At 46.9% G+C, this 15,934-nt stretch overlaps 1 protein-coding gene across 1 annotated transcript in view; it reads right to left on the bottom strand.

The window, feature by feature from the left end:
* The window catches only part of LOC144593406 (CUB and sushi domain-containing protein 1-like), a 1,892,487-nt gene that overhangs the window by 137,278 nt on the left and 1,739,275 nt on the right, over window positions 1–15,934 (bottom strand). The window contains exons 51-52 of the mRNA XM_078398909.1: window positions 13,535–13,729; window positions 5,281–5,454 (exon numbers count right to left, since the gene is read on the bottom strand). Of these exons, the coding sequence (XP_078255035.1) occupies window positions 5,281–5,454; window positions 13,535–13,729 (369 nt within the window). The remainder of the gene's footprint in view (window positions 1–5,280; window positions 5,455–13,534; window positions 13,730–15,934) is intronic.

Genomic DNA, 15,934 nt, shown 5'->3' with positions numbered 1-15,934 from the left:
GGGGGGGGGGGGGAGAACAAAGGAGGACTTTGTAACTTTGTTAGTGCCCTTCATGGGCGACTATTTGCATACCGTGGGGATGCAAGCAAAGAATTTCACTGTGACTTGTCTCATGTGACAATAAAATATTCAATTCAATTTAGGTAGGGATTATTGAGATAGCATCAAATGTAAGTTAATTCCTAAGGGGCTTCAACACGCCATAACATGCTGTCCATCACCACTGAGTCCACACTGACCAGCGATCAGCTGTACCCGAGCGCTATCCTACACACTAGGGACAATTAAACATTTGTAGTTGACAGTAATGCAGTAAACCCTCATTATAACACAACCATGGGGGGGGGGGGGGGTCTTGTCAGTTATTGCCGATTGTCCACTATAACCGATAAGGGATTACCACTGTATAAGGAGGAGAAACAAACAAATGCAGATGCTGGTTAATCCACAAAAAAGACACAAAGTGTTGGAGTAATTCAGATCAAGCAGCATCTCTGGTGAATATGGACAGGTGACGTTTCGGGTTGAGGCCCTTCTTCAGACTCTCTGTCCGCAACTGGGCCCGGAATGTGGGTGAGTTGATGGCCCTGGGCTGCTGGCGGCCGGGGGAGAGGAGAGGATTGTTGGAGTAGATGATCGTGGCCCGCGGGCAGGTACAGTGTGGGTGAGGGTCGGTGGTGGTGACGGTGTGGCCAGGAAACATCCGAGGAAGCTGTGTGGGCTGGGCTGGCGGTGGCTAGGTAGGCCCAGCCTGGAGACGGCCGGGGAGGCGGTGCGGGCGGGGCCTGGCGGTGTCAGCCCAGCCTGATGGTGAAGGTCAGTCGCACCATCCACTGAAACTGAAATGCATGATAAAGTGGTCCACAAAAACAAAGGTTCACTGGACTGGGAAGTCAGGTCTGAGATCTGATAATTCAGGCACCTGTGTTTCCAGTCTAGCTGATCAGGAACCAAGGCTCCAAGCTTAGTTTAGTTTAGTTTAGTTTAGAGGTAGAGTGTGGAAACAGGCCCTTTGGCCCACCGCGTCCGTGTCGACCAGTGATCCCCACACACTAACACTATTCTACACACTAGGGACAATTTATAATTTTACCGAAGCCAATTAACCGACAAACCTGCACGTCTTTGGAGTGTGGGAGGAAACCGGAGCTCCCGGCGAAAACCCATGCAGAACGTACAAACTCTGTTCAGACAGCCAAACTCCGTAGTCAGGATTGAACCCGTGTATCTGCCACCGTGAGGCAGCAACTGTACCGCTGCGCCACTCTACTGCCCTAGACAGTGCCGCCCAAGCCTCCCAACGCAACGCCACTCCACGCCAGCTATAACGTCTGTCGAGTATTCCAGTCACGCAATTTTGTAATGAAGTTAGTTAGACCAGGCATAGCATGAATTTTGCTTTATTTAAAATTACTTGTGCTCTGCCGTGATAAACTAACACCACCCCCTGCCTCAGCTACATCCTAGTCAGACAACGGCAATATTTAATGCACCAATTGCAGTCTTGATGTCAGCCTTCCCTGCTGTCTTTATGAGTAATGTAAATTTAACAATATCCCCGTTAACGTTTGGCTAATTCCATCAGGAGAACCTGTGTCTGATAAGAAAGGCATTCAGCTGCACAAATACATTTTGCTTTGGATGCTTGCAACCAAAACACACACTTGCTTTCTGCCCTTCCATGTTGAATATCAATCCGGTTTTAAAACCAAACAGGCTAATTTGGCGTAATGAAAAGAAACTGCAGATATGCTGGTTTATACCAAAGATAGGAATAGAGTGGTTAGACGCACAGAGTCTCAGAATAGAGGAATCAAGAACTAGAGGACATAGGTTTAAGGTGAAGGGGGAAAGATTTTATAGGAATCGGAGGGGTGACTTTTTCAAGAAAAGGGTAGTGGGTGTATGGAACGAGTTGCCGGAGGAGGCTGTTGAGTCAGGGATTATCACAATGTTTAAGAAACAATTAGACAGGAACATGGATAGGACAGGTTTAGATGGATAGGGGTCAAACACAGGGAATAGTTTAGATGGAGCATGTTGGCCAGTGTGGGCAAGTTGGGTCGACGGGTCTATTTCCAAGATGTATGACTTCACAGACACAAAGTGCTGGAGTAACTCAGCGGGTCAGTCAGCATCCCTGGAGAAAACGGATAGGTGACGTTTCGGGTTGGGACCCCTCTTCAGACTGGATTATAATTATAAATTTATAATAATAAAAAATAAAATATAATATAGTAATAATAATAATATTATAATTTGACATCACTCTTAAAGTAAAATTAAAAATAAAATATAACTGGATCAAAATAAAGAAATAATATTATTATAATAATATAATTACTAATAATTTTATTATGACATACTCTTAAAGTCAAATTTAAAATAAAATAAAACAGAAACAAATTAAAGTAATAATAATATTAAAGTAATAATAATAATATTATTAATACAGCCCCAGGAGCCACAGTTGTGTCATAGGTTCATGTTCATGTGATAGAGTTTGGCCATTCGGCCCATCAAGTCTACTCCAACATTCAATCATGGCTGATCTATCTTTCCCTCTCAACCCCATTCTCCTGCCTTCTTCCCATAACCCCTGACACCCGCAGTAATCAAGGTCCAATTAGCTGTTGTTGGATTTATTCACAAAATGCTGGAGTAACTCAGCAGGTCAGGCAGCATCTCAGGAGAGAAGGAATGGGTGACGTTTCGGGTCGAGACCCTTCTTCAGACTGATGTCAGGGGGGCGGGACAAAGGAAGGATATAGGTGGAGACAGGAAGATAGAGGGAGAACTGGAAGGGGGAGGGGAAGAGAGGGACAGAGGAACTATCTAAAGTTGGAGAAGTCGATGTTCATACCGCTGGGCTGCAAGCTGCCCAAACAAAATATGAGGTGCTGTTCCTCCAATTTCCGGTGGGCCTCACTATGGCACTGGAGGAGGCCCTTAACAGAAAGGTCAGACTGGGAGGGGGAGTTGAAGTGCTCAGCCACTGGGAGATCAGGTTGGTTAAGGCGGACTGAGTGAAGGTGTTGAGCGAAACGATCGCCGAGCCTGCGTTTGGTTTCGCCGATGTAAAGAAGTTGACATCTAGAGCACCGGATACAATAGATGAGGTTGGAGGAGGTGCAGGTGAACCTCTGTCTCACCTGGAAAGACTGTTTGGGTCGTTGGATGGAGTTGAGGGGGAAGGTAAAGGGACAGGTGTTGGATCTCCTGCGGTTGCTGGGGAAAAAGTGCCCAGGGATGGGGTGGTTTGGGTAGGAAGGGACGAGTGGACCAGGGAGTTATGGAGGGAACAGTCTCTGCGGAACGCAGAAAGGGGAGGGGATGGGAAGATGTGGCCAGTAGTGGGGTCCTGTTGTAGGTGACAGGATCCACTGGCTGATGGGGTGGAAGGATCGTCATGTTTATTCCTCATCAGCCCCACTCCTTATAAACCAAGGGAGTTCTTATAAACCAAGGGAGTTCAGGGGCGAAAGTGGGTGGGAGGAGAGAAAAAGGGGGAGTGTTAGAGGGGGAGAGCGGGGGGGCGGAGAGCAGGGGGGGGGAGAGTGGGGGGGTAGCTGGGAGGGGGAGAGCGGGAAGAGCAAGAGAGAGAGAAAGGGAGAGAGAAGAGAGAGAAAGGGAGAGAAAAAGGGAGAGGAAAAGAGAAAGGGAGAGAGGGAGAATAAGGGAGAGAGAGAGAGGGAGGGAAAGGGAGAGAGGGGGAGAAGGAAGGGTACAAAGGGAGGGAGAGAGGGAGAGAAAGGGGGGGAGAGAAAGGGGGGGAGAGAGGGAGGGGGAGAGAGGGAGGGGGAGGGGGAGAGAGGGAGGGGGAGAGAGGGAGGGGGAGAGAGGGAGGGGGAGAGAGGGAGGGGGAGAGAGGGAGGGGGAGAGAGGGAGGGGGAGAGAGGGAGGGGGAGAGAGGGAGGGGGAGAGAGGGAGGGGAGAGAGGGAGGGGGAGAGAGGGAGGGGGAGAGAGGGAGGGGGAGAGAGGGAGGGGGAGAGAGGGAGGGGGAGAGAGGGAGGGGGAGGAACGGGAGGGGGAGAGAGGGAGGGGAGAGAGAGAGGGAGGGGGAGAGAGGGAGGGGGAAAGAGGGAGGGGGAGAGAGGGAGGGGGTGAGAGGGAGGGGGAGAGAGGGAGGGGGAGAAAGGAAGAATGAAACTGGAAGGCGGAGAAAGTGGAAGGGAGAGGAATACTGCCTTGAACCTCTACAGGTGTACAGTAGAGAGCATATTAACCGGTTGCATCACAGGTGTGTGTGTGTGTGTGTGTGTGTGTGTGTGTGTGTGTGTGTGTGTGTGTGTGTGTGTGTGTACACATATGTTTTTTTGGTGTTTATTATGTCGTTGACAGAGTACTATGTTTACATATTCTGTTGTGCTGCAGCAAATAAGAATGACATTGTTTTGTTGCCATACGACAATAAAACACTCTTGACTCCTGATTGAGCTGCCGGGACAAGCCCGAGCTCACCAGCGCCCCCTCACGGACGATGAGGGATTTGTGGACTTGTACCTTTTCATCACCACCATCCGTCACTACCATCCTTCATTACAAATAAACCATATCATGAGAGTTCACCTTAACACGAGTGTGCCGGTGTAGTCATTGTTGACCCGGCGTTATCCCCAACACCACAACATCGGCACAGTGGCGCAGGGGTAGAGTTGCTGCTTCACAGCACCAGGGACCCAGGTTCGATCCTGACTACGGGTGCTGTCTGTACAGAGTCTGTACGTTCTCCCTATGACTGTGTGGGTTTTCCCTGGGTGCGCCGGTTTCCTCCCACACTTCAAAGACGTGCAGGTTTGTTGGTTAATTTGGCTTTGGTAAAATTGTAAATTGTCCCTAGTGTGTAGGATAGTGCTAATGTACGGGGTGATCGCTGGTCGGCGCGGACTTGGTGGGCCGAAGAGCCCGTTTCCTTACTGTCTCTCTGAAGTCTGAAGTCTAAATTAAAAGCATGATGAAATTTCAAGCATCACACAAATCAAAAGTGGGTTTTCTCTGCGTGCTCCGGTTTCCTCCCACACTCGAAAGGCACGCAGGCTTGTAAGTTATTTGGTTTTGGTAAATAGAAATGTTGAGTTGTGTGTAGTGTGTGGGAGAGTGCAAGTGTATTGGGGTGATGGCTGATAGACCAAAGGGCCAGTTTCAGTGCTGTATTACTAAACTAAACTAAAACTGAATCCAAAGTTCTCTTGTACTTTTCATGTTGGGTAGAGACTATTGCTGCAAGTTGGAGCTGATGTGCTTTAATTGGAGGTTTTTGAAGAGTGCATGCTACGTACCCAGGCATCTGGTTTCCACTCCGCTCCACAGTCCATTCACTTGACACTCTCGAACGTGAGATCCAGCCAGCGTGTACCCAGTGTTACATGTGAAGATTGCTGTGGCCCCATATGTCTGCAACGTGCCGATCTTATTCCCATTCGGCGGGAAAGGAAGATCACCACACGAGATAACTGTTTAAAGATAAATCCATAAAATTAAGATTCAGTGTCAATAAACATGTTTTAATTTTCTCTAGGTCTTATCTCATGGTCAGACAGAGCCACCTGTGGTGATATTAATAATATTTCAGATGTACATTCATTGATCTTTTATTTAACCCTCAGAGCCTAATTTTGATTCTCTACTAACAGAGCTGCATTCCAGGTAATTTCCTGTTATTGAGTTCAAGTAAATGGATTTTTAACTTGAATGTGCTTGGGACTTGGGGAAAGAAACAAATCAAAGAAATAGTTTTTCAGTCATGAAGTTTATTTCCTTCACAGTACTAACCACATGATTAGTGAGAAGTGTTGTATTTGCAAACCTCTTGTGCCTTCAGTGGAATGTCAACTTTATCCAATTTGTAGAATACTCAAAATAACGTAGGGGGGCACAGTAGCGCAATGGTATACCCAGGTTCAATCCTGACCACGGGAGCTGGCAGCACGGAGTTTGTACGATCTCCCCAGTGAACGCGTGGGTTTTCTCCGGGTGCTCCGGTTTCCTCCCACATTCGAAGGACGTGCAGGTTTGTAGGTTATTCAGCTTCTATAAATTGTTCCCTGTATGTAGGATAGAACTAGTACACGGGGTGATCGCTGGTCGTCGTGGATGGTGGGTCGAAGGGCCTGTTTCCATGCTGTATCTCTAAATTAAACTAAACTGAAACCAAAACCAAAACTATAACTAAAGTAATCCTACTCTTTAACTCTGTTTGTGTGGGAAGGAATTGCTGATGCTGGTTTACACTGAAGATGGACACTAAAAGCTCTAGTCACTCAGCGGGACAGGCAGCATCACTGGAGGAGAGGAATAGGTGACGTTTCGGGTCGAGACCCCTCTTCGGACTGACGGTCATGGGAGAGGGAAACGAGAGATATGAAAAGGTACAAAGAACAAATGAATGAAAAAGCAAAAAAGTTTAAACTCTAATGGCCTTAGCAACTTCTTCACTGGCCATAATATCCAGATAACCTGGTAATGACATGCCCAGAATAACAAACCGAACAAGGTCAAAGTGAATTACTTTAGTTCGTTTGAAATGTCCTTTGCTTCTGCAGTTTTTCAATCTTACAGCTAATATCTGGTAGAACACTGCAATATCATCAGGCATTGCCTAAAATCAATTTATTTAACAAATGCTGAACAAGCAAATAACTAATGGCAATACAGGACATTAGGTGGCGGCAGTAAGTTCTTCAATCTTGCTCACCAAAATGAAAACAAAGATTGTAATCTGAATGCTAAGCTATTTTTCAGAGGCATATTCAGGGCTGATACTTTTCTCCTTGCATCTTCTGTTGAAGGTGCACCTTTCTATTGATTTAGTTGCAAGTTCAGTTTAGTTTAGTTTAGATATACAGCGCAGAAACAGGTCCTTCCACCAACCGAGTCCATGCCGACCAGCAATCCCCGCACAACAATAACACTATCCTCCACGTTAGGGACAATTTACAATTTTACCGAAGCCAATTAACCTACAAACCTGTACGTCTTTGGAAAGTGGGAGGAAACTGGAGATCCCAAAGAAAACCCACGCAGGTCACGAGGAGAACGTGTGAACTCCGTTCAGACAGCACTCGTAGTCTCCCGGATCTCTGGCGCTGTGAGGCAGCAACTCTACCGCTGCGCCACCGTAGCTAGCATTGAATTGCCTTCCTTTCTACTGATTTGACTTGCAAATCAATTTTTTGGGAGTCCTGCACCAGCACTCCCAAGTCCCTTTGCGCATCTGATTTCTGGATTCTCTCTCCATTTAGAAAATAATCTACGTCTTTATTTTTATTACAAAAATGCATGACTCTGCACTTTGCTATACTGAATTTCATCTGCCACTTCTCTGCACACTCACCTAACCTGTCCAGTCCTTCTGCAGTGTCCTTGCTTCCTCTACAATGCCTGCCCCTCTACCTATCTTAGCATCATCTGCAAACTTGGCCACAAAGCCTTCAATCCCACTTATCCAAATGATTAATATACAACGTGAAGAGAAGCAGCCCCAGCACCGACCTCCACTGACTTGTGAAACTCCGCTAGTCACCAGCCCCTTTTATTACCGCTCTTTGTCTTCTGCCATCCAGCCAACCCGCTACCCATGCTGGTATCTGCCCCTTGATACCATGGGCTCTCATCTTCCCTAGCAGCATGACGTGTGGCACCTTATCGAAGGCCTTCTGAAAATCTAGGTAAACACCATCTACAGCCTCCCCTCTGTCTGTCCTGCTATCAACTTCCTCAAAGAACTCCAGCAGAAGTCAACTTGGGAACCTGGAAGGGGAGTTAACATGGTTAGCGATCTGGAGATCCCATATGGCTTGGTGCAAGTGTCTGGTGAAACGGTCACAGAGTCCACACTTAGTCTCGCTGATGTACAGGAAGCCACACTGGGGAAACCGGATACCTTAGATGTGGTTCGAGGACGTGCATGTGAACCTCTGTCTAACCTAGAAAGGCTGTCGGGGTCCTTGTATGCAGGTGAGGGAGGAGATATAGAAGCAGGTGTTACGTCTCCTACAGTTGGAAGTACTGGTTTGGGTGGGAAGGGATGGAGCCAATGAGTTGCAGAGGGTGTTGGCTCTGTGGAAGACAGAAAGGGTTGGAGATTGGTAAATGTGAATGGTGCTGGGATCACGTTGGAGATGAGGGAAATGTCGGAGGAGGATGATGTGTATGGTGCAGAAACTGGTGGGGTGAGAGGTGAGGGCCATGGGAACTTTATCCTTGTTCCGTCTGGGGGAAGGGGGAGCGAGAGCGGAACTATGGGACACAGAGGAGACACAGGTGAGGGTTCCATCTATGAGAGCGGGTGGGGGGGGGGGGGGGGGGGGGTACGTTTATTAAAGAACGATGACATCTCGGATGTCCTAGAATGGAAAGCCTTATCCTGGGAGCAGATGCAGCCGAAAGGAAGAAATTAAGAGTAGGGGATAGCATCTTTACAAGGGGAAGGGTGGGAGGAAGTGCAGTCCAGATAAACACAAAGTGCTGGAGTAACTCAGCGGGACAGGCATAGAGAAGAAATGGGTGACGTGTCCGGTCGAGACCCTTCTTCAGACCAGATATTTGGTCTCCAGATATTTCCAGTTTCTCTTTCTCCAGATAAATATATTCTTCTTCAGATAAATGTGATTTGATTGGATTTTGAGCAGATGTCAGTCGATTATCTGTCCATTTGCGATGCAGGCAGAGATAGCAAGAAAGGGGAGAGGGGTGTCAGAGATAGTCCGGATGAATTTTGAGGGCAGGGTGGAAGTTAGTGGTGAAGTTAATGATTTGGATAAGTTCTGCACGGGTTCAGGAGGCAGACCCAAGGCGGTCGTCGATGCAGCAGAGAAAAAGTTGCGGGACGGTGCCAGCGTACATTTGGAACAAGGAAGGAACCAACGAAAAGGCAAGTTTAGCGGGGCCCATGTGAGTGCCACAACCTTAACTTGGAGAAAGTGAAGGCAGCCCAGGGAGAGGTTGTTGAGAGTCAGGACACCCTCCGTCAGGCTGGAGGAGAGTGTGAGCTAGTCGGGTCTCCGTTCAAGGGAGAACCTGGAGACCTTCCTGTTGGGATAGGACGTGGAATGGTCCTAGAGGCCCATGGTGAGGATGAGGCAATGGGGACTGAGGGCTGAGAGCGGATCAGTTGGTGAATCCTGAGGGTCCTCACCAGGAAGCACTGAGGGCCTGTTGACAAGAGTCTGAGGAAGGGTCCCGACCCGAAACGTCACCTACCCATGTTCTCCAGAGATGCTTGTTGAATTGAGTTACTCCAGCACTTTGCATTTCCCTGTTGACAAGTACCTGTTTTCAAAGGCTTTTTGAATAAAGTGTAGAAGCTTTGATACAGACACTAAAAACTGAATCAATTCAGTTAATTAAAACAAAATTAGCAACAAGATTTAAAAAAAATTATGTTGAGCTACCCTAAATTAATTAAAAGCATAATGATTAAACGAAGTAATTGAATTAATGAAGGGATTGCTTTTCTGTCTTCCTGGTTTAATGCAGGGTATTTGACCAGAATCTTAAACTTTGTCAACCGAAAAAGGCTTTGACACATGTGTCAAAAGTCTTTCTCAGTCGACATACATTGTTGGAACCGCTTCAAACATTTTCTTTTGTTACGTTTGTGTGGCACGGTGGCGCAGCAGTAGAGTTGCTGCCTCACAGCGCCAGAGACCTGGGTTCAAACCCTGATTACGGGTGCTGTCTGTACGGAGTCTGTACGTTCTCTGACTGTGTGAGTTTTCTCCGGGTGCTCCCGTTTCCTCCCACATTCCAATTACATGCAAGTTTGTAGGTTAATTGGCTTCGGTAAAGATTGTAAATTGTCCCTAATGTTAGTGCTAGTGTATGGGAATTACTGGTCAGCGTGGACTTGGTGGTCTGAAGGGCCTGTTTCCACACTGTATCTCTAAAGTAAACTAAACCAAACTAAATTATTTGTTTTTGAGTCAAGATCAAACTATTCAACCAATGTTTCGTACTCAATTCAAGTACTTCTGAAATGTTTCAAGGATCCTTCTCCACCATTGCTTGAGGCAGGTTTCAACAAATCTCTGAGTTAAAAATGTTCCTCACCAAATCCTCTCTAAATCTATCTGTCACCACGAACATTTTAGTTTAGTTTAGAGATACAACACGGAAACAGGCCATTCAGCCCACGGAGTCACGCCGACCAGCGATCCCCCCACATTAACACTATCCTACACACATCAGGAACAATTCACAATTATACCAAGCCAATCAACCTAGAAACCTGTACGTCTTTGAAGTGTGGGAGGAAACCGGAGATCCCGTTAAAGACTCACGCAGGGCATGGGGAGCACGGGCAAACTTTGTACAGACAGCACCCGCATTCAGGATCGAACCCGGCTCTGTAGCACTGTAAGGCAGCAGTTATTACACTGTGCCACTGTGCCGTCTTTTATAAACATTCCAGCTGGAAAGATAGCTTTCTCATTGTATACCCGATCTAAGCACATAACTTTGTATTCAATATCGAGATGTGCATTAACACACAGAGAGAGAGAGCGAGAGAGAGAGAGAGATAGTCCCAGAGATTCAAACAGCGTGGATACAGCCCTTCGGCCCAACTTGCCCACACCGACCAACATGTCCCTTCTACACTAGTCCCACCCAGCCATGTTTGGCTCATACCCCTCCAAACCTGACCCATCTATCTACCTGTCTAAATGTTTCTCAAATGTTGCGATAGTATCTGCCTCAACTAGCTCTTCCGGCTACTCGTTCCATACACCCACCACCCCCTGTGTGAATAGGTTCCTATTAAATCGTTCCCCTGTCACCTTAAACTCACATCCTCTGATGCTCTATTTCCCCACTCTGGGCAAGAGTGTCTATCCGATTTATTCCTCTCATGATTTTATACACCTCTATAAGATCACCGATCATCCTCCTGCTCTCAAAGGAATAGAGTCCCAACCTAGTCAACCATTCCCTCTAGCTCAGGCCCCCGAGTCCTGACAACATCCTATAAAATGGTGCTCAGAACTGAACACAAAAGCACTCACCTAGATGGGCACTCACCAACTTCTCATATCACTGCAACATGACCTCCCAACTTCTATACTCAATATTCTCATGAAGGCCAATGTGTCAAAATACTTTTTTTTTAGATGTTTTATAAAGATGTACCATAACCCTCCTGGTCTTATATTTTGTCCAGGCTTATGAAGGCAAGTGCCACTGTTCCTCACTACTTCCTCGAGCCTTATCATTCATGGTGCATATACTAGTCCGCCCAAAAATACATCACCTCACATTCTTCACGATCAAGTTCCATCTATCATTGCTCTGCCTCTCTTACCAACTAATCATTACTGCTCTGCAAATGAAGATTAGCGTCCACAGTATCGATCTTCTGTCATCTGCAAAATTGTTCATCATTGCCCTGACATTCAGCTCCAGAACATTAATGTAGCAAATGGCAAGGGTCCCAACACCCACCCCTACATTACACCACTGCCGCAGGATCCCAGTTACAAAAAGGTCTCGCTACTATCACTCTCTGTTTCCTCTAACCAAGAGCAGCATGGTGGCACAGTGGTAGAGTTGCTGCCTCCTAGCACCAGAGACATTGTTTTGATCCTAACTACAGGTGCTGTCTGTACGTCGTTTGTATGTTCTCCCCGTGACTGTGTGGGTTTTGTCCGGGTGCTCCGGTTTCCTCCCACACTCCAAAGATGTGCAGGTTTGTAGGTTAATTGGCTTCTGTAAATTGTCCCTAGAGTGTAGGCTGGAGATAGTGTTCAGGGATCGCTGGTTGGCATGGACACAGTGGGCCGAAGGGCCTGTTTCCGCACTGCATCTCTAAAGTTCAAAATCTAAATAATTTCAGATCCAATGCACTAAATTGCTCTGGATCTTACGAGTTTGTACCTTCTGGACAAGTCTCCAGTAAAAGTACTGATCAAAACTTCTTGCTTTGGAAATCACAGCTTTGACTTTGCCAGAAAGACCAGCAGATCCACACGTAATCCCCAGAATATCGCCGAGTCTTTCACGTGAACTCCTGGACGTATAACATTACAGCACAGGAACAGGCCCTTCAGCCCACCTTGCTCACATCGATCATGGTCCCAATCCAGCTGATCCAATCTGCCTGCACATGGACTGTAACACCTTGTTCCCACCCCTTAATCTTATCTCTACCTTGCCCAATTATTATATTATTGTATTCTAATTTTTTGTTGTTATACTACTTCAGATTACACGATGTCAGCCAGCACTTCATTAGCCAGAGTAATGAGTATACAAGTTGTATACCTGTGCCTATTTAGTTCAGTTTAGTTTAGAGATAGCGCGTGGAAACAGGCCCCTTCGGCCCACCGAGTCCGCGCCGACCAGCAGCCCCCTTACACTTACACTATCCTACACACTCGGGACAATTTACCATATTACCAATAGCCAATTAACCTACAAACCTTGCCTATGCCGACTAAGATGCCCGTTCCCTCTACCCACCATCCACTGTGTGAAAAAGATTGCCCTTCAGGTTCCTATTAAATCTTACCCCTCTCACCTTAAACCTATGTGCTCTGGTTCTTGATCCCCCTACTCTGGGTCAAAGATGTTCATTGACCCTATCTATTCCCTTCATGATTTCCGACAACTCTGGAAGATCACCCCTCAGCTGCCTGAGCAAGGAATAAAGCCCCCATCTGTCCAACCTCTCCCTATAGCTCAGGCCCCTCGAGTCCTGGTAACATCCTTGTAAATCTTCTCTGCCCGTTTTCCAGCTTAATAACCTCCTTCTTATAGCAGGGCGATGAAAACTGAACACAATATTCCAAATGCGGCCTCGCCAACATATTGTACAATTGTTTAAATAAAGACTAATTTGATGGTGGTGATGGTGGTGATGGTGGGGGAGGTGAAAAAAGGAAGGGAGGGAAAGCAGGATAAAGTGTACCAGCTGCTAGCTAGACGAAGACGAGATTGGGGGGGGGACACAGGGTAGGGCAAGGGAGGGGATTCAAGAAAGGGGAGGAGTGGGTTCGATCCTGACTACGGGTGCTGTCTGTATGGAGTTTGTACGTTTGTACTGCATGGGTTTTCTCCAGGTGCTCTGGATTCCTCCCACAGTCCACGGATGTACTACTTTGTAGGTTAATTACCTAATATTGGAGAATTCAATGTGTAGGAAGGAACTGCAGATGCTGGTTTACACCGGAGATAGACACAAAATGCTGGAGTAACTCAGCACGACAGGCAGCATCTCTGGATAGAAGGAACGGTGATGTTTCGGGTCTGAAGAAGGGTCTCGACCAGAAACGTCACCCATTCCTTCTATCCAAAGATGCTGCCTGTCCCACTGAATTACTCCAGTTTTTTTGTGTCAAACGTTGGAGAATTCAATGTTCATGCCGTTGGATTGTAAGCTACCCAAGCGGAATATGAGATGCTGTTCCTCCAGTTTGAATGTGGCCTTGCTTTGCCTTAAATAATTGTTTAAATGAAATCATTGACACGTCTTATAACATTTACTGAATCTTAGTACCTCCTGAGGGAATTTTTTTTTTTAATGGATCTTGTACTTACTTTCACAAGTTGCTTTTTCATTGAATCCACTCCATGTGCCATTTGCTTGACACTCAATGAACTTATGGCCCCGTAAGTAATAACCAGGTTTGCAACTCAACATGACTTTAGTTCCATATTCATTTACCAATCCACGAACAAATCGCCTGAGAATGTCCCTTGAGTGTACACTCTCAACTGGAGGGCAAGGCACAGCTGTGGGCACAAAGAACAAACAAACACAGATAAAAGTACTCTGTAATAAAATGCAACTACAGATGCTAGCACGGCACGGTAGCGCAGCGGTAGAGTTGCTGCTTTACAGCGAATGCAGCGCCGGAGACTCAGGTTCGATCCTGACTACGGGTGCTGCACTGTAAGGAGTTTGTACATTCTCCCCGTGACCTGCGTGGGTTTTCTCCGAGATCTTCGGTTTCCTCCCACACTCCAAAGACGTACAGGTATGTAGGTTAATTGGCTGGGTAAATGTTTAAAAATAATTGTCCCTAGTGTGTGTAGGATAGTGTTAATGTGCGGGGATCGCTGGGCGGCACGGACTTGGTGGGCCGAAAAGGCCTGTTTCCGGCTGTATATATATGATATGATATGCTGGATGATGGCACGGCATGTGGTGCAGCGGTAGAGTTGTTGCCCCGCAGTGCTGGAGACCTGGGTTTGATCCTAACTACATGTGTTGTCTGTATGGAGTTTGTACATTCTCCCCGTGACTGCATAGGTTTTTTTCTGCGTGCTCTGGATTCCTTCCATACTCCAAAGATGTACAAGTTTGTAGGTTAATTGGCTTCAGTAATATTGTAAATTGTCTCAAGTGTACAGGATAGTGTTAGTGTACGGGGATTTCTGGTTGGCGCAGACTTGGTGGGCCGAAGGCCCTGTTTCCACGATGTGTCGCTAAACTAAACTAAACTAATTAGACACAAAATGGTGGAGTAACTCAGCAGGTCAGGCAGCATCTCTGGAGAAAATGAACAGGCGATGTTTCGGGTCGGGAACCTTCTTCAGACTCTTTCTGAACTCTTTTTCTTGTCCGGACCCACAATTGTTATACTTTTGGATTTAACACCCGTTGTTGGGGACATGCCGAATTTCCTAAGTCTTCTAAGGAAGTAGAGGCATTGGTGTACTTTCTTGGCCATTGCTTTGATATGGCTGCTCCAGTACAAATTGCTGGTGATATTTATTCCTAAGTACTTGAGGCTTTCAGCAATCTCTATTTCGGTGCTGTCAATGTAAACAGGGTGTGAGTATCACTTCGGGTGCGGTCTATTAACCTACCAATCCATGTGAACTAGTGTGAACGGGTGATCGATGGTTGGCCTGGACTCAATGGGCCGAAGGACCTGTTTCCATGCTGTGTCTCTAAACAAGACTGTCTAACTTACAGTTATGTTACCACACACAAACCCACGAGATTCCAAGGAACTTCAAGACCCTTAGGAACGTCACGATTAGAAATAAGATACATAATGAGTTCATAAATTCATAGGTTCTGGAAGCAGAATTTGGCCATTCGGCCTATTAAGTCTACTCCACCTTTCAATCATGGCTGATCATCTTTCTTTCTCAACCCCATTCTCCCCACAGCCCCTGACACCTTTACCAATCACGAATATTTCAATCTTCGCCTTAAAAATACCCAATGACTTGGCTGCTAAGGACATCATTGGACCAAAAACCCTCACCAAATCCACCCACAACTTCACCCTCAATATTGATGGTTTCCCAGTATCCACCTCCCCTCACATCCGGAATCTTGGAATCATCCTTGATCAAACCCTCTCCTTCGACAAACACATCAAACACATCACCAAGACAGCCTTCTTCCACCTCAAAAACATCGCCCGTCTCCGTCCATCCCTCTCCTCCACAGCTGCTGAAACCCTCATCCACGCCTTCATCACCTCCCATCTGGACTACTGCAACAGCCTCCTCTATGGTTCACCCTCAAAAATCATCAACAAACTCCAACACATCCAAAACTCCGCTGCCCGTCTACTCACCCACTCCCCGATCCGTGACCATATCACCCCCGTCCTTTACAAGCTCCACTGGCTCCCCATCCCCCAGAGAATCCAGTACAAAATCCTCCTCATGACATACAAAGCCCTCCATAACCTGGCCCCATCCTACCTGACTGACCTCCTCCGCAGACACACTCCCACCCGTACCCTCCGCTCTGCTGCTGCTAACCTCCTGTCCCCCCCCCATCCGGACCAAACTCAGATCATGGGGGGACAGGGTTTTCTCCATCGCTGCTCCCACCCTCTGGAACTCACTACCCCAAACCGTCAGAGACTCCTCCTCACTCACCACATTCAAAACATCACTGAAGACTCATCTGTTCAGCACTGCCTTCAATCACTGACCGTTACCTCACCTTCTTTTTCCTTTTCTCTTCGT

This window comes from Rhinoraja longicauda, chromosome 5 (genome assembly GCF_053455715.1).
Source record: "Rhinoraja longicauda isolate Sanriku21f chromosome 5, sRhiLon1.1, whole genome shotgun sequence".
In the NCBI taxonomy this organism is placed as follows: Eukaryota; Metazoa; Chordata; class Chondrichthyes; order Rajiformes; family Arhynchobatidae; genus Rhinoraja; species Rhinoraja longicauda.
This window is presented reverse-complemented; position numbering and strand designations above follow the sequence as displayed.